The sequence below is a fragment of the Cupressus sempervirens genome, chromosome 11 (assembly GCF_028749045.1).
Source record: "Cupressus sempervirens isolate cs-2001-9-10 chromosome 11, ASM2874904v1, whole genome shotgun sequence".
Classification (NCBI taxonomy): Eukaryota; Viridiplantae; Streptophyta; class Pinopsida; order Cupressales; family Cupressaceae; genus Cupressus; species Cupressus sempervirens.
Genome location: NC_143128.1, coordinates 689,935,669 through 689,960,786, shown reverse-complemented (window position 1 = coordinate 689,960,786; position 25,118 = coordinate 689,935,669). Strand labels below are relative to the sequence as shown.

General features: G+C 34.9%; 1 protein-coding gene and 1 long non-coding RNA gene across 3 annotated transcripts; both read right to left on the bottom strand.

Annotated features, from left to right (window-relative positions):
* Nucleotides 1-4,064: 4,064 nt before the first annotated feature.
* LOC149531590 (uncharacterized) lies at nt 4,065-23,952 on the bottom strand. Of its 2 annotated transcripts, XR_016358912.1 has the most exons (5): nt 23,659-23,952; nt 21,688-21,752; nt 4,669-4,737; nt 4,421-4,547; nt 4,065-4,346 (listed from the first exon to the last, which is right to left on the bottom strand). It is a non-coding gene; the product is annotated as an uncharacterized LOC149531590 (long non-coding RNA). The 2 variants fall into 2 exon arrangements; XR_016358911.1 differs by lacking the exon at nt 4,421-4,547.
* On the bottom strand, nt 7,763-9,584 carry LOC149531591 (uncharacterized). The gene is made up of 2 exons (XM_089810679.1): nt 8,593-9,584; nt 7,763-8,495 (listed from the first exon to the last, which is right to left on the bottom strand). Exons 1-2 carry the CDS (start codon nt 8,962-8,964, stop codon nt 8,346-8,348), a joined length of 522 nt encoding a protein of 173 aa, XP_089666805.1. The 5' UTR covers nt 8,965-9,584; the 3' UTR covers nt 7,763-8,345.
* Nucleotides 23,953-25,118: the final 1,166 nt, after the last annotated feature.

Sequence of the window (25,118 nt, the reverse complement as noted above, 5' to 3'; positions counted from 1 at the left end):
ACCAAGAAATAATAATAATTTTTGAATTTTTTTGGAGTATTGGCTCTGATACCATATTATCAAGTAATTGGAAAATAGTTGCTTGAAATTAACAGTGATCAAGAGATCAATTTATACAGGAGACTGAACGATGTTTCCTTAGGAAACAATTGTAAATAATAGAAACATTCTATTCTAGAAACATGAAATTAAATAATAGAAACATTCTAATATTTACAAGAGATTACAATAGATAACCATTAGATATTAAATAGAGATTAATAGAAACTATCTATTATCATAATATGACTATGCCTAGAAGTTGATATTATTTTGTCCATAATGAAAGAAAACAAGTTGCCTCCATTTTTGGGGTCAAGTTGTAGCATAAATTGAATAATGTCTGCAGTCCAATTATAAAGAACAAGTCATCAGTTTTCCTTTTTGAACCTTCCGATTTATTGTTCCATTTTATTAGCAATGTTTCTGGTTATTCCATCCTTAACATGCATTTTTATGAATCAAGTGACAAAGGGTCATCTCACTTTCCATTGAGCTTTATGAGAAAATTACAAAATAATTGCTGTGATGGCTTGCAAGGATATCAGATATTTCCAACATTGTATGACTGTTTGGCATTATATAATGGCTACATAGAATGACAGTATGAACTACAATACAAAATATATTCAACCAACCCTTGTAAAGAAAGCAAATATACATTCTAGATGCCATCATATGTGGCTTATGGAAACCTACTGTTATGTTACCTTTGCATACAAGAGAAGCTTATAAAACAGAGCAGCTAAATGACAGTCACATTTTGATAAGTTCAGATCCATAGGTACCATCTTTGTGCTTGACTAAGCCAGCTTGATACAACAGAAATTTTATCACTTCTGTGGGTTTTCCAGGTTAAATCACCTCTAAATAAGAGTGAGTTTATCCATTCTGTATACTTTGAACACTTTCACTGATGGGCTGTGCAACAAGAAAAACCATCAGTCTTAAGAGAGTCCTGAATGGTAGCCATCTCCTTTATTAGAGTCTCCAGTTTTGGTTCTATTTCTCTGATGGTTCCCATTGACACCAAACCCCTGGACCAATAGCCACTGGATAGAGGAGAAGACAGATTAATAAGTGTTCTCCACTGCCTCAGTCATAGCAATCCAAAATTTGTCTTAGACATAATGCTTTCCCAGTGCCTTGGTTAGTTCCTCATCCCCTTTAATATTAAACATGTTGCTTACAAACATGGAGGATATGTCAGAGATTACCTGGTGTCTTGCTGCCCCCTCAATGAAATCACTGCCCAACATCTTTTGAAACACTTCCCTTAAAGAAGAATACCCTATCATTTTGGCCTTCATGATTTTCTCTAGCAAAGCCATCGGGTGGATGTATCATTCTCAATTGAAATGGAGGCCCCTTGGATTAAAGCATTGAGAATGCAGAGAATAGAAGATTGTTTTGAGGATGCTAGGAATGAAAGCCGGCAGTGTTAAAACCATTCTAGCATGCAAATTGATGGAGGATACCGTTGATGGGAGTTTTGAGACCACTTCAAGATGCAAAATAAAATACTTACTATCCTATTCTCTCTCAAATAGGGAAACCTTATATGCTAAACAATATGGCAATTGTGTGATTAAATTAGGCAACTCGAGGTTTACACTGCGAATTAGCGACCTTGTGTTGGATATAACTTAGTGAAGTGATGCGATTTGTATTACTTAGGAAACAATCGTAAAGAATAGAAACATTCAATTCTAGCTAAAAGAAAGCTAAAAAAGCTAACAAATAACCACAACTAACTAAATATTAGAAACATTCTAATATTTACGATAGATTACAAATAGATTACCATTAACTAATAATAAATGTTTATCTATAATTGTAACACCTTTTCTTAATGGTTAATTTATCCATAGCACTAAGTTGTCCCTTGAATTTGACAAACTTATTGTGAGCAAGAGGCTTGGTGAGAATGTCTATAGTCTAATCTGTGGTAGGAACATATTGCGAATCTATTGTCTTATCTTCAACCAACTGTCGTATGTAGTGATAGTGAACATTTACATGCTTGGTTCGTTCATGGAAGATTGGATTTTAGGCTAACTTGATAATGCCTTCGTTATCAACAGACAAAGTAGTTGATCTTGTTGGTGACACTTGCATATCCCCAAGCATCCCATAAACCCAAACAACTTCACATCCTGCCTTAACAGTTCCTCTGTATTCGACTTCTATAGAGGAGAGAGAAACTACCTACTGCTTTTTACTGGTCCATGTGACGGCACTGGATCCCAAATTGGACATATCCAAAAGTTGACTTTTTATTGTCAACAAAGCCTACCCAATCTAAATCTATGAACCCATTGAGACTAGAATTAGAACTACGAGAGTAAAGAAGTCCATAATTTGAAGTGCCCTTCATATAGCGAAGCGTACGCTTTGCGGCCATCCAATGATCAGCCTTGGGAGCTGTCATAAAGCGGGAGATGTAGCTGATTGTGAAGTTGATGTTAGGCCTAGTAGCATAGGGGTAGATGAGGCTACCTACTAGTTGCTTGTTTGTAGTATTATCAACAAGAGGAGAATCAGACTTGGCTGATAACTTGAGACCTTTCTCCATGGGTGTAGATGTAGGTTTGCAATCTTGCATACGGAACTTGTCTAACAGACCCTTGGCATATTTGGACTGAGAGATGAATATACTAAAAGACTATTGCCAAACCTCAACACCTAGGCGAGTGTATGAGCCCAAGGTCAATCATATCAAAAGAGTGGCATAAATTCTGTTTGATTCCCTGAATCAAAGATGTCGAATTGCCAATGATGATCAAATCATCCACATAAATAACCAGAAGGATGATGTCATTGTCAGTAGTCTTGATGTACAAATTTGAGTATGAAAAACTCCTCTTGAAGCCTTGATCACTGAGGGCCCGTTTGGTTGGAGGAATATGATTTCAGAATTGGCATCTGGAATCCTTGATTTGGGATTCGAGAACTTGAAATCCAGATTTTGGTTTTGGGAATTTGATTTGGGCCCGTTTGGTTCACCAAGAATTCAATATGAGAATATGCATTTCCTTCGTTTGGTTGCACATTTAGGAATTGGAATTGGAATGCCGACATGAACAAGTTATTTTTTCAAAGATGAATGAAATATATTTTTAATACATCATTTTAAGGTGATTACACATTATATGATTTTAAAGCCATTTAATATATTTATTGTCATCAAAATTGTGAAAAATACTTAGTCCACCAAAAGGTGTTAACAATTCACGTCTCAAAAAAAGTAGTTCTTGTCATTGCACAACAAATATTGCTAGGTGTAAATAATGTAATTTGCGTTGATAATATTTAATTTAAAATGGATAATTTTAACTTATATGTAAAAATACAAAAGTAAAAATTTTCTGTAGTCTATATAATATGTGAATTTAGTGCTAAATATAAATAATACTACTAATTTTTAATAATTATAAGTAATTATTTTGAAGAAAATTGTAGAATCTAAAACCAATGAAATCTCAGACTTTATCTAAATTTTGTATTGTAAAATTTAATATAAAATAGAAAACGCAACTATGCTTCTAATAATACAAATATATAAAATTTAATGTTCAAAAAAATACATATAAATATACTATAACATTTGTGAAATATAAAATATCCTTTAATTTAACTAGAACAATTTAATTAGTAAGAAACAAATATAAAAAATATTGTGCAATATTTAAACAAAATAATATTTAAAATGAGTTAGAATATATAAGAATTGCTAAACATCTTATATTATCTATATTTTTCAAATATTTTTGACACAACATAAGATACATTTTATTTATAATTTCTCATATTTCAAATTTTCATATAATTGTCTTGAGATTGTTAATTTTGGAAAAGAAAGTCTAATAATTTCAAAATTAAAACTAGGAACTAAATTAAATTTACAAACTTACAAAACATATAACAAAGTTCTATCTTTATTTAATCGTTCTCGCATAATGTTTCAATATAAGGCCAAGTTTCAATATAAGGCCGAGTAAGAGGTCAAAAGGCAACACAAAACATGTAATAAAGTTCTATCTCTATTAAGCTCATTGTCAAAAAAGGGCCCAAAATACAAGGCCGAATAAGAGGCCAATAATTACACATAGAAGGTAACGTAAAAAGGCTATTTCAGCCTCTTGTGCCTTAAACATTTTACACATTTCATCATACATTTCATCTTTTGTCATTGAACCAATGTTAGCCCTGGCCACCTCTCGTGCCTTACACATTTTCCCCTGGTTTTTTTCATTATCAGTAGTTGTAGAGTTGAACCACTTGAAATGTCCACAACCTCCACTCCCCTACAATACATAACATGTCATAATTAATAACATAATTTGAAACATACAATACATAACATGTCATAATTAATAACCTTTTTACTCTCAGGGTAGCACCAAAAGTCGTGCCTAGGATTTTTCTTGTGCGCGACACTTTTAATATGCATGCCCCAGCACCACATGGGCAATTATAAATGGGCACAACTTTCGAATCCATGAATCCTATATCAAAAAACAATTTGATCTACGATAGGTTCTTAGATAACTATTTGACGAAATTACATGTCGCAAGAATACACATCAAAATCCTCTACTTGTTTTCAAATCTGGATATTAGTATTACCTTGCAAGGAAACCGTGATTTCTCTTCTGTCTAAATGTTATTGGGTTGGTATGTCCTCTTTGGAAAAAGCTGCATTGGCATGTTGAAAGTAAGAAATATGCAATGAAATCTCACAATTTAATCATAAATAGTTCGGATATATGCTATAAAATTTCACAGTTTAGCCATAAATAATTCCAACTAGTTAAAATTTAAGAAAAAAATAAAATAGTAAGCAGTATTACACTACGCAGTTAGGCGCTCCAGGGAGCAATGCTAGTCACAACACAACAACAATGAAAAGATTCTCAAAACTCTATGTAAAGAGAACTAGAAGGTATCATTGACTCATGATGATTTAGTGGAATCAACCTACGAGATTTATCAAAGTTCCTTAGTTGAATCCTAATAAATCATGATAGAATGACGATAAAAAGCTCTTACCATCTTGTTGTTGCAAGAGAAATGGAAGTGAAGGACAAAAGCCATTGTTAGCGCCAAAATTAAAAAGTAACACGTAACCAGCCTTCAAATATTACCTGAACATAGAATAATTTCTACTCACGCAGGGAGTAAGACTAGGAATTGCAAAGTATGATACTGGTAGGAGCATTAGTCGCCAATTTGTATACTTAACAATTAAATGGGCATAATCAATACAAAAAAGTTGGGTAATTGGAATATCTGGTTTAATGACTTGTTGATTAAAAGCTACTGAAAACAAATGCCAAAGATAAATTCATGGTTTGGATTGTTCACATAAAGTCATAGAGGCAAATGGAACAAGTCTCAGCGAGAGTACTATTTTTTTCAAGCCTGTTCTTAAGTGGGTTTTATTGTGGGAAATTTGTATAGCCAAGTGCATTTAATTTGCAGGCTTCCAACATTACAAATGTCCTCCTTGATTAGCAAAAATTTCCAATAACAAATGCTATATTATGAATATAGATTTGCTGCTATATATATGGGTCCCAAACTGTATGTAGGTGTAGAAGTTCAACAACTCCAACATTTCTAGGATACACGAACAGGATAGCTAGAAATATGATATTAAAACCAACATTCCAAAATTGAATCAAGCAATTTAATCTCAATTCAATAATAGATGTACACTCTGCCTTTCCTAATATTAAATGTCAACTCGCGACTTTTGGGCTTTCATGCCCATTGTAAACAAGACAACTCCATATGCATCAAGTCTATAGAGAGTTACATATGTACATGTCACACTTTCACAAATTATTATGCACAAAAGGATTAAAATTCCAACATGGATGCGCAAAATGAACATAAGCCTTTGAAATGAGTCAAAATTGAAAGCTCGATATTTGATATGCACGTCAATGCCAACAGCCAACATTAATTGGATCACCAATAAGAAAGTTTGGAGTACAGATAGAAACACATTAATATTTGATTTTCAACATCATTGTTACAAGCTGGCCGCAAAAACTGCCGTAGTAAAACTCAACAGTAGAGACACACTATGATTGCTAACATAACACATTCCATTGATTGAACTACAGATGAACAATGCACACCATACTGATACTCCATGTTAACCTAAACAGACCAGGATAAGATTTGAACACGATAACTTCTAAGAGAATATACAAACTTCTTGGGGTAAAAAAGGTACTGACTACAATAAGAGTAGAGAAGACAGAGGAATATATGACAATTACTCACCTTTGAGAAGAAACTCTGTACCATTCAATTATAGCTACCCGGTCCATAATACATATCAGTTATGTGGTAAGAAAATCCCACACCTTTTAAGACCTGGATATGTGAGTGGGCCAATTATATATGCAACAGCATGTTGAGGTGCCACATATGCTAATCTTGATGCTTCACTCTTATGAACATATGTAGATGCCATGGGTGCTAAGTGCACAATTCATTTTCATGAGACATAAGTTTGTGTGAACTACTATCAATACAATATGAATCACCAAATTTAATTAGGAAACTCTTCAATTGAATTTTGATAACAATATCATAAAATGCTGCTAAATCAGGCCCAGATAACGAGCACAACTTTCAAATTAATATATAGAAGATATTCCCATTGTTTGTTTGCCCATCTACACAAAGGTTGCAATTGATTATACCAAAATAATTTCAATTAAATAATATATGCTTCAAAAAATACTTATCTTTTAAGCGTGCTCGGCAATAGTTACTATAAAATTTCAATCAAGTACAAAAAAGTGAATGAAAAAAATGGTCGTTGTGCCTTTTTATACAAATAAAAACAACGATAATAATGAAGAAGCTTCCTTGACCGATAAAATCTTTCACCAAAGATGAAGCATTACTCTCTAACAACTCATATCAAACTACACATTGTGATCTGGAGTACAAATTTCTTCACCCAAAGATCTAAAGCCCTACCAACAACTCTGAGCAGAAATCCCCATAGTAGACAAAAAAAACTAGAAAGTTTACTGTTTAGTATTCTTTCTACATTTGCTATTGCAAATGTCACATATTCACTTAGACCCAGAATGACACTCTACAGGAGTAACTCCCAAATAACGAAACAGTTAATCTAACACCTTGGTCCTAGCCATAAGTAATGGCATACATTCTCATTTGTAGAATGATGTCTTCCAACTTGACTAGACTACTGAAAAGTGGGAAAAAAAACTGGTTAAGGAAGAGAGAACTGAAAAAGTAAAAATACCATTTTACAGGTCTGAAGCTCTTTGCCAGCAGAGTGTCCAACAGGTGACTGACCTTCACAAACCCCACAAACAAGGGATTTTTCAGGGAAGCTCTGGATTTGTTCCACAAAACTACAAGCTATTTAACAGTGATGAATGCATTCATTCTGATAAGTTCAATTTCAATATACCTAATTTGTGTTACTGTCTTTCCCAATCTGAAGTTAATTCAAGTCATAATCCCTTAATCAAGTTCCACAATCTATGATAAAAAGAGAATGTTATTTCTGGACTCAATTTGGAAAGATATTAAACATTGTAGAAAATCAAAAGACATCAGATTAAGTTAATTGAAAAGTACATGGTAAGAGACAATAACAATCACTGTATTCAACCTTATGAAAAATTTGAGCAGGAAATGATATTTCATCCATAAAAAATGAAAGGATAGGGAAACAAGATTTGCATTGAAAACTTTTGCCAAAAATCTGTAAACCCTTGGTCACATCCATCAAATGTGATGTGAACCACCAAAATAAAGCAACATCCAACTATTATAAAACGATTGTCATAACTATGTCAAACATAGTAACTAAAGCCCTAAAAACTTTATTCGAACATATTTTGCTCTCTCATCATCATTCATAATCAAGAACCCTTTGGCTCTATCAGAATCAACCACAAAGGTGTCAAACGTTGTAATCAAAGTACCCATACTAAGTTCACCAGTGGCTTTTAGTGCAACATAGACCCTTTCCAAATCTTTTGTCTTACGTTCTTCACTCAATTCAATAACTTGGGACTTGCGGAGGGTCTCATTTAGTTTATCGATTGAATGAGACATCCCGTCCATAGAATTAGCCATACTAGCCTTCATCCTCTTCGGCCTCCTTAAGGATGATGCTGAACGAGTATGTTTCCCAGTTGCTGTACTAAACTGATTGGACGTTGAAATACTTGTATCTTCCACATCTAGATCAACAGCAGCCCCAATAGGTGTATGAATTTCATCTTAATCATCATTAAGATCTATTGTCTCATCCATATCGTGTCCTTCTCTTGCTTCTTGTGCAGTGCCGACAATGACACCCTTAGCGAATTGCTCACAATCAAGGCAAGGTCATTATAGTAGTGGAAAGATTGCCTTTTAAACACTTTCGCACTTTTAAATTCCTTCCTCTGCATGTTGTCAAAGATATTGAATTATTCATTTGATTATCAATAATAACTTAATCAGTCATTAAATAACATTAAAATATTCAAATGGACATGTTACCTTAAACAACTCATCCCAAACAATTTCATCAGCATCCATAGTTTGCGTAGACTCATTCCACGCAAAACCACTAGTGCTTTTCAGCTCCTTCATTATTCTGTAACCTTGTTTCCAAGTTTCTAGTTTATTTTTGAAATTGTCCTTAGACAAGCTCATGGTCATATCTGCATTAAACTTTCTTTCAATAGCTGTCCAAGCTTCTTTTTTGAAGCCTCCCTCTCCTTTCCTTTCAAGCGTAACTTGTTCATGTAGCAAGTCCAAAAGCTTACGTTCCATACACAGTTTCCAAAATACCTTTTTTGTAGAAGGTGGTGTTTCAACAACTTGAATGTCATCGTTATCCATGCTCATCCGAAGCGCTGTATATGACATCAAATATTGTGTAATGCATACAATTTACACTGATTCGATATAAAACCAAGATAACAAATAAATAGCAGTTAAATATTACTTCTGGCAGGGATTAAGTATAAAGCAGTCATTAATAACTATAACATTTATTAATTTGCAAAGGGTAGCGATATAGAGAAATGAACATTTAACATCACAATATTATTGAATAAAAAATAAAAAGCAGGTTCAACTCGGATCTGGGCATGTTGAGATAATCATCTTGATACATTAGACCAACATAAAAAAATATGAGAATATCAATAAAAATTTGAGCATCATTAGTGTCTCTTCTTTCATCCATGCAACCCATAAGGCGACATGAAGGATATATGGCATAAGGCGACATGAGGGACACCATTTTTAATTTAATGATCCATATCCACTGTATCAGTGGTATTTCCACTGTATCAAATTATACTATTAATATCGGGGTTACTAATCAACTTTTGAAGTCAAACTGATTGAGAGAAGCGTATGAATTATGATATTATAATTAGAATAACTTATTATTAATATCCTAAGATTTTATCCATATTGAGAAAAATTAAAATCTATAAAACATTTTACATTTTTTTCTTAATGCTAAAGTTCTTCCTAAAGCTCCTCTAAACCATTGGTTGCTCCCCAAAACAAAAAGTTGGACTTTGGCATGCTTGAGTTTAATGCATCAAGTACAGTCAAATAAGGAGATGGTGCAAACCAGTTGTGCGCACCCTGTCATGTTGGTTATATCAAATCCTTGGGTTTAGTTCACCTGATTTGGAGAGTGAAATAGAAGTGTCTAAAGATAAATGTAGTGCAATTTTATCATGTTTTAATTTGATGAGAAAGTATCAAAATCCTCAACACAAGAATTTCTCTTTCTATTTGCTGATTACTAGCACATGTAATTTGTGAAAAAAGAAGGAATGATTCAAAATGATTTTTCAAATTTAGAGCTACAATAAGATTGTCTTGATTGTTGTAACAAGATGCATGAACAAAAAATGGAGTTTACAACTAGTACTAAATACTACACTTTCACAACTAAGATGGAGCTTTGTAATCATCCCACATCCTTTTTGCTATTTCATCTCGAAACCTCCCCCAATCATCTCTATCACGTTGAGTCATCCCATATGTCTCAAGTATTGGTACATCGATCCCCTCATGATCATCTTCCTCTTCAATGTCAACTTCAAAATTAATGCCATCTTCTATGGTGATAAAGTTGTGCAGTATGTAACATGCCAAAACAATCTTTGTTTGGGTCTTGGTTTGATATGACGTCGCATGTCTTAGGATAGGAAAGCGCTACTTCAAAATGCCAAATGTGCACTCTATTGCATTCTTGAGCGATGAGTACCGATGGTTAAACAACTCTTGTGGAGTGTTTATTGGGTTTGCCCTTGAGAACTCTTTTAGGTGGTAACGTGTGCAACGATAAGGCGCCAAAAATCCAGGTACATTGGGATATCCAACATCCACTAAATAATATTTTCCTACATAAAATGAGGTATATTAATATATTTTATTAAAAAATGTCATATGCATCAGTATATAAATATATTTGACATACCAGGGGGGACTACCAATGGATCGGATCTTGACAAGGCCGAAGCTAGAACACGACTATTTGCAGCTGACCCTTCCCATCCAGCAAGGACGTACTGAAACTTATAATCCAATGAAGACACACCAATAACATTTTGTGACAAGTTTCCTTTTCTGTCGTGATATGGAGCTTGCATGTCGACATCAACAATGACCGAAATATGAGTTCCATCGATTGCTCCCACACAATCCTACATTAGGAAAATTTATAATCAAAAGGACATGCAATGATAGAATTTAGAGTCAAGGAAAAAATAGTGTACCAATAGGGTATGTACCTTGAAGTGCAGATCAAAACGGTCTTCCCCGCTAATTTCTGGAGGAGTGTGTGGACTAGGTGGCAAAAGATAATTTTCATGGAGTGCCAACACTGTCGTCAAAACCTTGTGGAAATATCGGTTGATTGTCTCTCCTGAGTGACCAAAGTTGTGAGCAATCTTACGATTCCTTAGATTATGGCCAAGAGTATGGAGAAAAATCACCAATTGTTCTTCTAGAGTTAAGTGCATGGTATTTGTGATGCTTCCTTTTTGCCTGAGAATATCTACTAGACAAAAGAAGGCTCGTCTACTCATTCGAATTTGATCATGACAATCAATCTCATTTGAATAGATAATATATTTATAAAAAGGAATCTCGCCTCTTTTGCGCTTGCATATTGATCTTCTACCTTCTTCTGCAACTACTGCTATTGATGCGGCAAAGGTTGCAAGACTAACTACAAGAGCACAAATGACTCGTCTCTTCTTGGCAATGTGCCCTAGAATACGTTTGTCTTTGAGTACATCCATCAACACCCTAAAACCAATGTAGAGAAACTTTTTATTAGATCCTTGGAATTACTAAAATACGACTAATCCTATGTTAAGAAATGATTAATACCATAACCAAAGTGGAAATAATTAACCACCCAATCTTTGGTTGACAAAATTTAAACATATTTATAGGACTATTAAACTAATAATAATGAAAAGCGTCGCTTTCCTATTAGACTAGTGTTGTCATGAGTAAGGACTGACTATTCATATTTATAGGACCAAAGAAATCAGTCATATCATCATTCTAGTTTAATTGTCAATAGATATTTGAATCTCAAAAATTGATAGCTATTGGAGCAAATAGCTATTGACATTTGAATCTCAATATACCCAAACAACTCTAGGTCATTGTTATCGAAATGCACAACTTTATGAAAAATAAAATACAAGAATGAGAGTTGTGAGGCCTCGCCCCGAACCATCGTAGCATAGTGATACATTACTATTATTTTGATACTCACGACTCGAGATGTCGAGACATATTCTGATGCTTTGAACATATTATATTATTTCATGTTGTGTGATGTTACTTTCAGATATTTGATGTTCGTCATTTAATGTTTTATGTATATATATGTTGATGAAATAAGTAAATGTAGGATTAACACTTTGATTAAGGGATTTTAATGGTTAAGAATTGAATAGGATGAGAGGAACCCTGATTGTTTTATAGATGTATGTTTTAATTTATGTGATTTCCTGATACGTATATACATATGTGCATGTGATTTTATGGGACTACTGATTTGTGCAATGAGTGTGCAGGATATTTTAGCCGAGAAACCCGACGGAGGAACAAAACTGATCCCTATGTGCTAATTGTGGAGACCTTGTTGTTCGTAATTCAAGTATTTTATTGTGAGATGTATGAATGTGTCTTTCTGTGATCAGTAAATGTTAATGTTCGTAACTATGTTTTTTTAGTGTTGCTTGACACTCGTGAATTGTTTATGCTCTTCAGTGTGCTAATTAGGGTTAGCTGTGTAACCTTTGGACCTAAGTCGGATTTAGTTAGTGTCTTTTTGCTAATTTGGTTCTTAATCGAGTTTAGTCACCCTTAATTCGGACGAGTGCTTAATCTGCATTTTTAGAGTTGTTAGATGGTCCTAATTATTTCCTAGCTTTTGTTTGGTTCCAAACCTATTCCTAAGGCTTTAAAACATGAAATATTTATACCCAAAGGGTATGGGTATGGGTTGGGGGTCTTTTCCAACCCCTAAGCCCCTTTTGTTGACTTTTGAGATCACTCAAAAAGTCTATTTTTGCCTTTGAGCGAAAATTGCAAGTGGTTACCATGAGTTGCATCACCTCAACTCCACTTAGTGATTAACCATAGTATGGGTTGAGTTAGGAACTTCTAGAGTTGTAGGTGGGTGGGGGAAGTTATTGCCCTTTTTGGTGGTTGAGTTTGAGCCTTATTTAGAGGCCCTTCTTGGAGTAGTTTAGGTTGTTACCCAATCTCTACTTTTAGAGAGGAGTCTTAGAAGATTGAAGGCAAGGAAGGAAAAAGCTCTACTCAAATTGTTCATTTACCATTACCTCTTTGTGAAGGTAGGAGTTCTTCATCTTCCTTGTTCAGATTTTCATGCTTGTTTCATGCTTATGCTACTTTGTTGTTGTTTGAATGCTTGTATGTATGTTGGGTATGTTGGGAAGGATTGAAAATCATGTTCTTGAATGCTTTTCTTTCATGTTTATGTTTGAATTTTTTTAAGTTTTCTTGTATGGGTGTTTTGGTATTACTCACCCTTGGATAGGGCAAAAGTGACCAATTTTGGAAAAGGTTTTTTTAATTGGACTCCAACTAGTGTAGAGTCTCTTCTCAAGATGAGAAGATGGAGAGAGGGTAGGGTGTTATGGGCCCCTACCTGTCAGCACAAACCTCGTATGAGTTTGGCATGTTAAAATGGAAGAACATAAGTTCTTGGTTTATAGCCCCGATTGGGCATCTATTTTGGTGTTGTGTCTGACTTCTCCTGTTGGAAGAATCCATCTTTCCCTAGTTTTAATTCATTGTGAATCCTATTGTGAAAACCTTGTATGAATATGCATGTTTGATTTGTCTTTTGGTCATGCTTGTTGACACCTGATCAGATTTTGTTCTCTCCACTATTCTTAGAAATGTGTTGCAGAAATTGATATAGAACCCTTGATGAGGGTCATGAAGGAAATTCAATTAAATTGTTGTAATTTTGGGATTGGAATCCTATGTAATTTGCATTTCAAAACCTTGTTGTAATGGCAACGACGTCGGGTTTTCTTCCTGGTTCTTTCCCGGCTGAGCCTTTGAATCAAGTTTGCCAATAAAATGGTGATTGAGTAATATTGCTTATCATGAGATTTAATCGTAATTTTCAATTATATGGATGCACATCAAAAATAGGATGAAATGATGATGGTTTAGTTAAGAAAAATTTTCAAGTTTCCTTATATGTTAAAAATGAAAATTATGTTAAGGAAAGAAGAATGGATATGGGTGATATTTCAATTCCAGTTTGTACTTATTAGGAGATCAAATAAATCTTGTATTATTGTGACAACAAACTATTGAATCTATGTTTTAAATCCATTCAAAAATATACATCTTGAAAAAACAAATATATTGCTTTGTAAATCTATACTTAGAAAAATTATGACAAAAAAAAAAAGTTATATCCTAGAGCCAAATAGTCTCTGGAATTTGTATGGGGAAACTAATTAAATGCCCCTTTGGTAACAGAGAATCTAAAAGATTCTCTTAATATCCTTTTTGCTTTATTGAATGTTATATTTAAAATGAAAAAACAATAATAAAATAAATATCAAAAAAAGAAAAGAATTTTTAACTAAACTAAATATCCTAAATATCTATCTTGCTACCTAAGAAACTTTTTGCTTTAATTTCTCCCTTGCACATCAGTTTTGGAGATGCTTTTTTAAAAAGTTTGTTTTTAAACAAAGTCAAAAATGACTGTTAAGGATGATGTCACTCCTGTACTACCCCCTTGACTTTGTGCATGTAATAACTTCCTTAGGAAGCGTTGGGGTTTTTGGAGGAAGGAGATTGCATTTTGTTTTAAACTTCGTACTTACCTCCTTTTCTCATCGCCACCTCACATGTCAAGATGTACCCCACTTGGGCAGCGCTTGGGAAGTGTGAATTGGGAAGTGCATGGGTAAGGGGGGGGGGGGGGGGTCGATTTGACATGTGGGGAGTGTAGGGGGTTAGTATAGGTTAGGTGTTAGGTGTTAGGTGTTAGCATAGGTTAGTTTAGGTTTTGTTTATTATTTTTTAGTTAGTATTAGTAAGGTTAGATTGGTAAGTAGATTTTAAATAAAGTTTTTTATTATTTAGTTAAAATTAATGTTTAGTAATTAAATGGTTACATAGTTAAATGTAAATCTATTAAGTTTTAATTTGATTAGTGATTTAATAAAATTCTTTATAAGAATTAGTATGTTTTAAAAAATTATTGGTAGTTAGTGATGTTAGAATTCAGTTTTAGTTTTAAATTTAGGGGAGCTAGTATTTTAAGTAATAAAGTTAGTTATTAATTATGTTATTTGTGTAAAGTTATTTGTTTAAATTTTAATATATATTTTTGTAGTATTAGTTTATTAGCATGTTTTTAGAAGTGGTTATTAAAGTTAGTTTTAAATTGGTTATTAAAGTTAGTTTTAAATTTAATTAAGTTAGAATTGTGTAAGTTTTTGTGATGATAGTTAAATTAATAAAGTTCTAAGTTAGTCTTATATTGATAGTAAAATTTAATTATTTTTGAGTATTAAGTAGTTTTATTTTAAAGGTGAATGGGCTATTTAAAATAAGTTAAAATGTAGATTTTATTTGATTAGATATTTCTATTAATTTTACACCCAAATTCATTTAAATTGTTATTTAAATAACTTTCATATCTTGTTGAGAAATTAATTTAATAACGTAACTAATGATCAATATCAATCTAATAACGAAATCATCAAGATCTTAACGATGTATTCCTCCACAATTTTATAAATTTAAGATGAAATGTAGAGAACCTCTACTTTAACTTTGAACGCAAACTTATCAAACTTTGAACGCAAACTTATCAAACTTAGAGCATTCTAATTATTAATTTCAAAAAAAAAAATTGTGTGTTTTTGCCTCGTAGTTTGGGCATGACAAGAGCTCTGGGTACTGAGAGGTAACTAAACTCTAACATCCAACCATAACTAGAGAGCCTGAACCTAAATAGGATAAAATTTAAACCATCTAGTGGATGTAGAAATATACAAACAACAATGCACACGAAGGATTCTTTAATGATATAAAAGAGATGACGCATGTCATACACATAAAGGGAAAGAAACATATGACAAGGACAGGAAAAAAAGAAGAAGTTGAAACCCTTAGTTGAAACCCAAGATAAGATAAGATAAAATTATTAATGTCCACGAAAAACCAAAACGGTTTATGGGACTGAGCATACAAACATAAGAGCCTGCCAAGCAAAGGCACCAAACGATGACTGAAAAGGAATAAAGCAACAAGAAGAAAGAAAGACAAGGTCAGGACTAAGGGTCCTTCATTGTCACAAAGAAATTCGTAATAGAGAGGTACATCTGCGGACAATCCATAGTCTTCGGATGCCATGAAGAACCCCTATAGGACTGATGCTGCCTATAGAGATTGGTACAATGTCTGACAGATCTGGAATGTGAAGTAGTGGAAGGCCTTTTCAAACCTCGCGGAGGAGACAAGGGAGAGAAAAAGGTGGTAATGAGCTGATCAGAAGTCTGTCTTTGATGAAAGGACTGCAAGGTATTCTCTAGAAGCTGGGTGGCCTCCTGAAGATAAAGTGCTAAACATCGCTGATCAATATAACTGAAGAACATCGAGAGAGAACAACAGTCTCTAAAAAGGCAATAGAATCTCCCTCTGATCTCATAGTAATGAGGACAACGAAATATGAAGTGAGTCTTGGTCTCAACCTCCATCAGAGTGCATAACTGGCATAATCGATCAGCCTGATCCATATGGTGATCAGTCCGAGCCCTGAGACGATAAGAACCAACCGTAAAAGAGCCCAAAGAGAACCGTAATGCATGATTCCAACGACGATAAAGATAGGCAGGGTTAACAACAATACCATCCTGAATAACAAGACAATGCTCAGCATAGAAGGCCATCTTAGGTCGCAAACCACCCAGGGGATGACACCAAGTAGTGGTAATATACTATCTATAGATATCTTGTCTGACATGCTCATTCAACTCCTGACGAGAGGGAAGAAGATGAGCCGGGGCATCCAACAAAAATTGATAGGGAGGAAGACGATCAATCTCAATCCCATTCGAACCCAACAAAGAGGTGGCTTGAGTGTACTAGCATCTTGATCTAGCAGAAGTGTCAGATCTCATAATCTCCACCAAAGAACAATATGCCAAAAAAGAGTATCTATGTCAGTCAACACCTGTCTCTATAAAACCATGAAGCCGATGAAGAAACCAAATCAAGTCAAAAATAACGGAAAGTTTGAGAGGATGAGCACCAAACTCCGCTAAAACAATGTTGTGAGGGGTGAATCTGTGACACCTAATGATATGATTCAACACAGTGTCTGGACCCGCTTAATAGAAGCCCAATCAAAAGCAATAAGAGAAGGTCCCCAAACCACAGAACCATAGAGGACTGTCAGACGAACCAAGAAGTCAAAAAGGGACAACTTGGACGAAATATCCTAAAAATGATGCCTGAAGCATTGTCTCTCTAGCAAAGCCAGGGAGCCCATATCCTTATTGACTCTGGATTGAATAGCAGGTCTCAAACTAAAACGTGGTCCTGAGAACTTCACACCAAGATACATGTAAGAGGGAGTAATCTCAACCTCCTTCCCCTGGAAGAAGAAATGGAGATGAGAGGTCTTTAAACAGTTAAAGACTGTAACCCGTGTCTTAGATAAATTGACCACAAGCTATCGTTGAGTACAGAAAGAAGCAAGACTATCAAGGAGTCTCTGTAAGCTATCAGGAGAAGAGGCCAAGAGAACAACATCATCAGCAAAGAGGAGAATAGAGATCAGAACCTGATGTAAATAACACCCATCTCCTAGTTGAGAGGATTTCATAAGGAAATCCTCCAACTCATCAATATACAAGCCAAATAGTGAAGGGGAAAGAGGACAACCCTGCTTCACGCCAATGGTGCTCTGAATCGGATCAGAAAAGCCCTCCGGAGTTCTGAGCCTACCAGTAACCTTCTCATAAAGTCTCAAAATAGCAGTCTATAACATATCTGAAATCCCAATCTCCTAAAGCCGCTGAAATAAAGCCAACCTAGGAACATAATCAAAAGCCTTACGGAAGTCCACAAAACAACAATAGACCTTCTAAGAATGGTGTCTAGCCTCCTCAATGATAGCCTACAGTGTAAAAACATGATCCATAATCTGGTAGTTTGCTTAAAAGCCAGCTTGACCTCTCGCCCTACATCCCCGTCTATCAAGCTCACTGGATAACATGGTGTTCAGAGCAGTGGCGTAAAGTTTGGCAAAAGTATGACCAATCATAATAGTTCTGTAATTTCCTAGATCAGAAATAGGCCCAGACTTGTGAATAGGGTAAATAACATGTCTAGACCAGGAATCAAGAAACCTAGTGCAAACCACTCTATTAAAGAATGTAGGAAGGTAAGATCCAAGAACTGAAGCACCAAGTTTGAAAAGTTCTGCCTGAAAACCCTCTTCATCAGCTGCTCTTCTGCATCTCAAAGATCTGATGGCCTCCATAATGTTAGAATAGATGAACAAATGGCAGTGGGGAGGTGGAGTGGAGTAGAGAGGAGGTTGCCCAAGAATGTCATAAAGCGTTGTGATATGGGAGGTCAGAGAATGATAGTCGAGAGTGGAGGATGGGGGGATCAATGAGGGAAAAGGGTACGCTAGAAGATCTGGGGATTCTGGATAAGCGTGGAGCAAAGAATTCTGCACTGAAAAGAGGCAAATGAACGTTTCTTATGACGAAGAAAACACAGATAAGAAACGCGGAGATGGGTAAAGGCAGGAGACTGAGCCTCAAAGGCGACACGAACAGAGCAATGGAAAGCTTTACAGTCAACATCAAACCATTTATTCATAGGACAGGTATTCCGACAGTTCGCTGTGAGAGAGAGAGGGGAACGGTGGGGAATAGAAAGGAGAGCAAAATCCCATATGGCAGAGGGAAGCGAATCAAACATGTCTGAGGCAGCCAACGAGTCATCAAAACTAGCAAGTGACAAAAGACGCCTAAGGTGATAAGTAAAGAGCTCGCCATCACTCTCAGGGTAATGGAAGCGAGTAGGAAGGGAGACGGTACTAGTCAAGTAGAGCAAGGGTGGGGAAGGATGGGGAGAAATGCAAATAGAAATGCTAAGAAGAGCATGATCAGCTAGCGGAAGATGCGAAATGGTGAAACTGCGAATGGAAGAAATGAAAGAAGGAGAGGAAATGACATAGTCACCAACACTCACACCACCACAATGCGGCCAGCGGGTAAAGAGGTCCGATCCAGGAAGGAAGGATAAACCATTCAGGATCAACAACTCAGAAGACTCACAAAGCTGGAGGAGGTGGCGACCATATACAGAGAACGGCCCAAGAACATCCTCTGAAGTGCGTTGCATGCCCATAGTAGTCGAATCTAACTCAGAAATGCAGTTCGAATCAGAGCCACGATCATGTAAAGGGATCTGACGATCCTTGGTACGAGCATTAAAATCACCAAGAATAACAATATCTCCTAAAGCCTCAAATTGCGAAATACTCTCCTAAAGGTCAAAATAGGGATCGCCATCCTCCAGGTCATGAATAGCATAGGGAGAAGAGGTCGAAGGAAAATAACAAACAAAAAGAAAAATATCTCTTTGTCTATATTTCTGCTGACCAATTCGGACCCACATAAATCTGGCAAAGCCATCAGAGTGAACAACCGACGTAACCCTAAAAATATCATCTCGAACCAAACAAGCAACACCCCCAGACCCACAGACCCCACCAAATGTCCGAACCTTATCCCTACACACTGACAACCACTGATAACCATGAAAACTTGGAAGAGGATGCATAGGGCTCTCGTGAGTCTCTCCCACCACATCTTGAAAAAGACCAGGTAATGACCATAAAGAGCCATTACTATTCTAGCAGTTGACAAGAAGAGAAGAAGATCTCTTCTTGTCAGATAGCTATCGGAATTGTCACACCAATTTGGAGGTTGTCCTCTCTACCCAACCAGTAGGAGGAGAATCATAGACCACTGCCTTAAGATTCCAAATAACAACCCATTTTCCAGCATGTCTAGCCTCTACCACAATACCTCGAGCCTATTTAAGTTCTGTAACCTGTGCCTTAGTAAGATCTTCATCCAGATAAATTTTTGATGGGAGAGAGAACAACTTTCTCTTCGCTCTAAGGGCACGAAGCCTATCCGGAAAAGAGAATCTAATAAAAAGGATGTCCCCCGTACCAAACCAACATCTATCCAAGGTGATGTCTGAGATGCCAAGTTGTTCAGAGAGAAAGGCATACCCAGCAGCAGCGGGGTCAAAAGTGGGTGAAAGACCCCGAACGTGCAAGTTGAGCTCACGTGCCCGCCGTACTCTCTCATCATCAATCTTACCTTGAACAATCTTGTCTATGCTCAGTCTCAGAGTAGTAGTATCAGTATTGATGCAAAGTGAAGCCCATGATTTCACCTTCTGTTCCGTTTCTGCAACCATTTTGGTATGTTGATCCTTGATTTTATCCAATCCAACAAGTTGTTCAATAACTGCCTCAATATTGGATTTCAGCATTGCTGTTTTGGAGATGAAGGTATCTGCGAAATCTTTGATATTTGATTCAGTTGACTGTTTGAGATTTGTGAGTTCTGCCATCAGGTTCCCAATTTGATCTCTCAATATGAAGTTGTCAGCTTCTAACTTGACCACCCTGTCACAAAGCTTAAGAAAGAGCGATGATGCGTCAACAACAATGTCCTTTAGGGCTGCATTGTCACTCTCTATTTTCTTCATGCGGTCAAGTAGTTGAAGAGCTCATCTTAAAAATTACAGCATGCAAACAATGAGCACATGATGTTTGTGAATAGAAGATTCAGTCTACCACAAATACTAGGTTATACCTAATACCTATGCAAGATCTCACAATTGAAGGATTAAAACTTATCAAGATTGCTTGCCTCTTTGATAGGTCCATTCAAATTCATAAATACAATATAGAAGGATAGTTTGGTCAAAATACATTTCGTTGATAGTTTTCTTTTGAAATTGGAACTTAAGCAGTAGAAGAATGCTTAACAATATTTGGTTAATCAAAATCACATGTTCATGGAAAATTTCTTTATTTAAGTATTGGGTTTTAATGCTCCAAACATTTTGTTAACTTTATTAAGTACATCTATTTGAAACACTATGGAGATCACTGACTTAGATAAATGCACATAGAAAATAAGTCATTGGCACAAATGTTGAATAAGGGGTAATATAAAAAAACAAAAGAAAACTATATATATTATAATTATAATAAAGTGTCATAAGGCTTCAATGAGAAACATTAAATAATACAAAGATCACATATTAATATGTGACCACATAAAAACATTTTTATCTTCTAAATTGCTCTTAATTGTTTGTGTTTTAGGAGTGCATATATGAGATTCCTCTATTAGCATTAGTAATAAAATAAAGTAGCAATAGTAACAAAATAAAGCTTGTTTGGAAAGAAAATTTTGAATATAAAAAGTACGAAAATAGGAACAAATATAAACATAGAAAGGTAAAAAATCAATACAAACAGAGAGAGGGCTAGATCACCATCCTTTAAAATCAATACAACCAGAGAGAGGGTCAGATCACCATCCTTACTTATTTTATCAATATTTATGAAGTTGTTGGCTAAGTCCTTGTCTTATGTAGAGAATAACAAAGCAAAGGTTAATTTGAATGTATGAATAAAGTTCTTTAAGGAAATATGAAGAAATATGATTCCTTAATATTACCATATAATATTGAATATTTTAAATATTACCTTAACTACACCTTAGAAATAAGAGCATTTTAAAGAAACAAAGAGATTGAAGCTTCACATATAAAAGAAGCTTAAACATTGAAAATCGTGGGCAAAGCATATTGAATTTAGGAGGGTAGAAAATTCAGAACCTTGTTTTGAAAGTGTGAACGACAAAATAAACACATATTTTTCTTTTTAGAGACTTTTTGCTCATAGCAATTGTTTTTAAAAATAGTAAAGCCAGATAAAATTAAACAAATGGAGAAACAAGAATAAGAAGTTACACTTGCCTTTCTTACAGTAGATTTTTTTAAAATTTTATGGTGTTGGTAGAGTCACAACTTTCAGCAAGAATCTGCAAAAAGAATGATGTTAGCAAAAATGTAAAGAAAAATGTCTTCACCAATGTAAGTCAACTGCATTGCGATCTGAAATCCAGTTATAACTAAACAAGAAATCTGTAATACAATAAAAAAATATCACAATATAACATGGTGGATCAGGTTGTAATGCATAACATTTGCATCTGCAGTCCAAAAATGTGAGATATTTACCTATGAAGCATTATTTTATAATTGAAAGTTACAAGAGATGGGAGATCAAAGAAGTTTCTTAGGAGTACACAAATTAGAAATCAGAATCAAAAGTCACACAATAGAATGATAAATTAGATCCCATACGAGATCAATGAAGTTTCTTAGGAGTACACACATTAAAAATCAATATCAAAAGTCACAAAATAGAATGCTAAATTAGATGCCCCTCTTAAGAATTGGATCATTAGACCAATACAACCTTTTTAAGAGCAAACGCGGTAGAAATCAAGATTAAGAAGCACAACTTAAAATTTTCACTTTCCACTTTTGATCATCTTGTGAAGAATTCGACTTGAGACTACACTATCGCATTAAATGACTGCATAAATGACCTCAGCCTATATAGTTCCCACCCGTTGCCCTGGCCCTGTAGGGGTATGCATGCAGGGGGCAGGTGGCGAGATAAGGAGTAAGAAATGTTACGCAAATAATGGCGATTCATCTCATTGGTGATGCAAACTACAATAATACTGTCTAGTTAATATATGTCAATGACCTTGTATTCATAATTTAAATTTTGTGTATATTAATGCTTCTCATGTATTTTAGTTTTTGTGAAGATATTTCATTATGTGCATAGAGGTTGATGCATATATTAAAAGGTTATATATAATGTTTTAGGTATTTCAATTTCTGTGAAGATATTCATTATCTATATATATGCCAATGTAGATACTCAAAGAATTTATATAATGTCTTCGATATTTCAGTTTCTGTGAAGACACTGCCTATTTGCTCTATTAACAAGATATTTATAATTTATATTGTAGGTTTTCCTAAAGATACTCACTATGTATATCTATTTTTAAAAATATAATGTCTTTTTTATTTCAGTTTCAGTAAAGGAACTGAAGGTAACGGATATGTTATATTAAACCTTTGAAAGGTGTCATGCATCTTCAAAACCCATAGCGACAGGGGAAAATGGTATACGCAGCTTTAGCTGGTGCAGAGGACCTACAGGTCGTGGTCATGTGTGCCGTAGAGGGCATTCTTTCATAAATGGAACCAAACAAAATGAAGAGCAATTGTTTCAATGAACAATCTGCACGATGTTTTATAGAGGGCATTCTTTCATAAATGGAATCAAACAAAATGAAGAGCAATTGTTTCAATGAACAATCTGCACGATGTTTTAAAGAGCAGCAAATTTATGCTCCAGAAGCATCGTGGAGAAAAACCCATGGGATTGAAAAACCCATGAACAATCTTCAATGGGTTGAACATGGGTTTTTCAATGAACAATCCCATTGAACAATCTTCAAGATAAAAATGCATGATAGGGCAGATCAGAAACTACAAGAGAGCAGGTAACTGCATAAATCATTTTTCTCAACAAGGGTTTCGGATTATCGCAGGATGCTTCTAGGTCATAACAATTTTTAAACCATTGTGGAGACTATTCATTGAAACAATTTCTCTTGGAGGATGCTTCTGGGTGTGCTGCTCTTTAAAAAACCCATGAATATTGTTCATTGAAAAACCCATGAACAGTCCCATTGAACAATCTTCATTGAAAAACCCATGAACAATCTTGTCGACGTTTTAAATAGCAGAATACCTGAAGGTTGTGTGCAGTCTACTTGGAATTGATGCAATGTCGGCCACATTAGGGTTTTTCATACGACCCAAAAAATTGCATAAAAACAAACAAAAAGCCCATACCTCTGGAGAACAAGCAGAGGCCAACACAAGCAAAGCGGGAAGGAGCAGGGTGTGAACCAGTAGAACTAGCATGAACCAACAGAACCAGCAGATGCTCATGGAGATGCAGAGGCAGCAACGAACCAAGCCACCAAAATGAGCACCAAATACTCGATGCAGCAGACCTGACAGATTATAGTCGATGCAATAATTTGTAAGCATGCTTCTGTAAAATGGGAATTAAAACGGGATTTTTGGAAATTCCACCTATTTTTGTGGAAGCCCAAATCCTTGTTTTGGGGGGTAAATAAGCATACGGGATCACACTTTTTTACAATTCCTGTTCCCATACGGTGGACCCAAACGGTGGATACGAGATTCTTCAGAATTTCGTATTCTAATACCAACTCGTATCCACGAGCCAAACGAGCCCTAAGGGACTTTGGGAAGTGCTTGGAATGGCACTTAAGTGCATGGGATTTGTAGGGAATTAAGGTGCATGTTGGGAGTCAGGGGATTGGGATAGTGAGTATAACTAGAATTAGTTAATGGGATTTCATTAATAATGTAAATAAATAAGTTGGATTTAGAATGAAGGAAAGTTAGTGATTAAGGTTTAGGATTAGTGTAGTAATTGGTGATGGATTTGAAATTTTAGTTAATAGTATAAAGTTTCAAGAATAGGTTAGTAAATCAATAAATGAATAACAATTAAAGGTTGGGAGCAAGTCCATAGATTATTAGCAAGTAATAAATAGTTTTAAGAGAAGAAACATAGTGGGTTACTAATAGATTTTAAATTGTAATTATTGTAGTTTGTAAATTTTTTATTAGTTTATAGTAGTTCATGTAATTGGCATATTATGGGTTAGTAATTATTTGTATTAGTATAATTATAAGATGGTCTCGTCATATATATATATATATATATATATATATATATATATATATATATATATATATATATAATGAAATACATATTAACTCTATGCAATTTAACCAATCTATAATTAATGGTAAGTCATAGAATAAAACAAGCATTGTTATAGGAATGATGTAAAAGGATATTATTAAATGAATACCCTATGAACATAATAATATTACCCTAGTGATCTTTTGCTCGTAGTGTCATGGTTCATGATAGTAAAGTCATTAGTTGATGGTGGTAATCAGGTTGAGAAGTTTAGTTAGTATAGTTTAAATTTAGTGTTCTATTACATATAGATATATATTACTGGTTGATCTGTTAATAATCACACCATCATATAGATCTCTTAACTTTATGTAGATATTATTCATCTAGGAGCTGTGATCTCGATATACACGTTGAACATTATGGATACCATACATCGCGCAAATGAAACTATATAATGTCCAATGGTAATTATGGATAATTACTTTACAATTCAAAATGTAAATCTAGGTTTAGAAAGATCTTACATGATACTTTATAGATTTTATGCTTACCCACAAGGATAGGT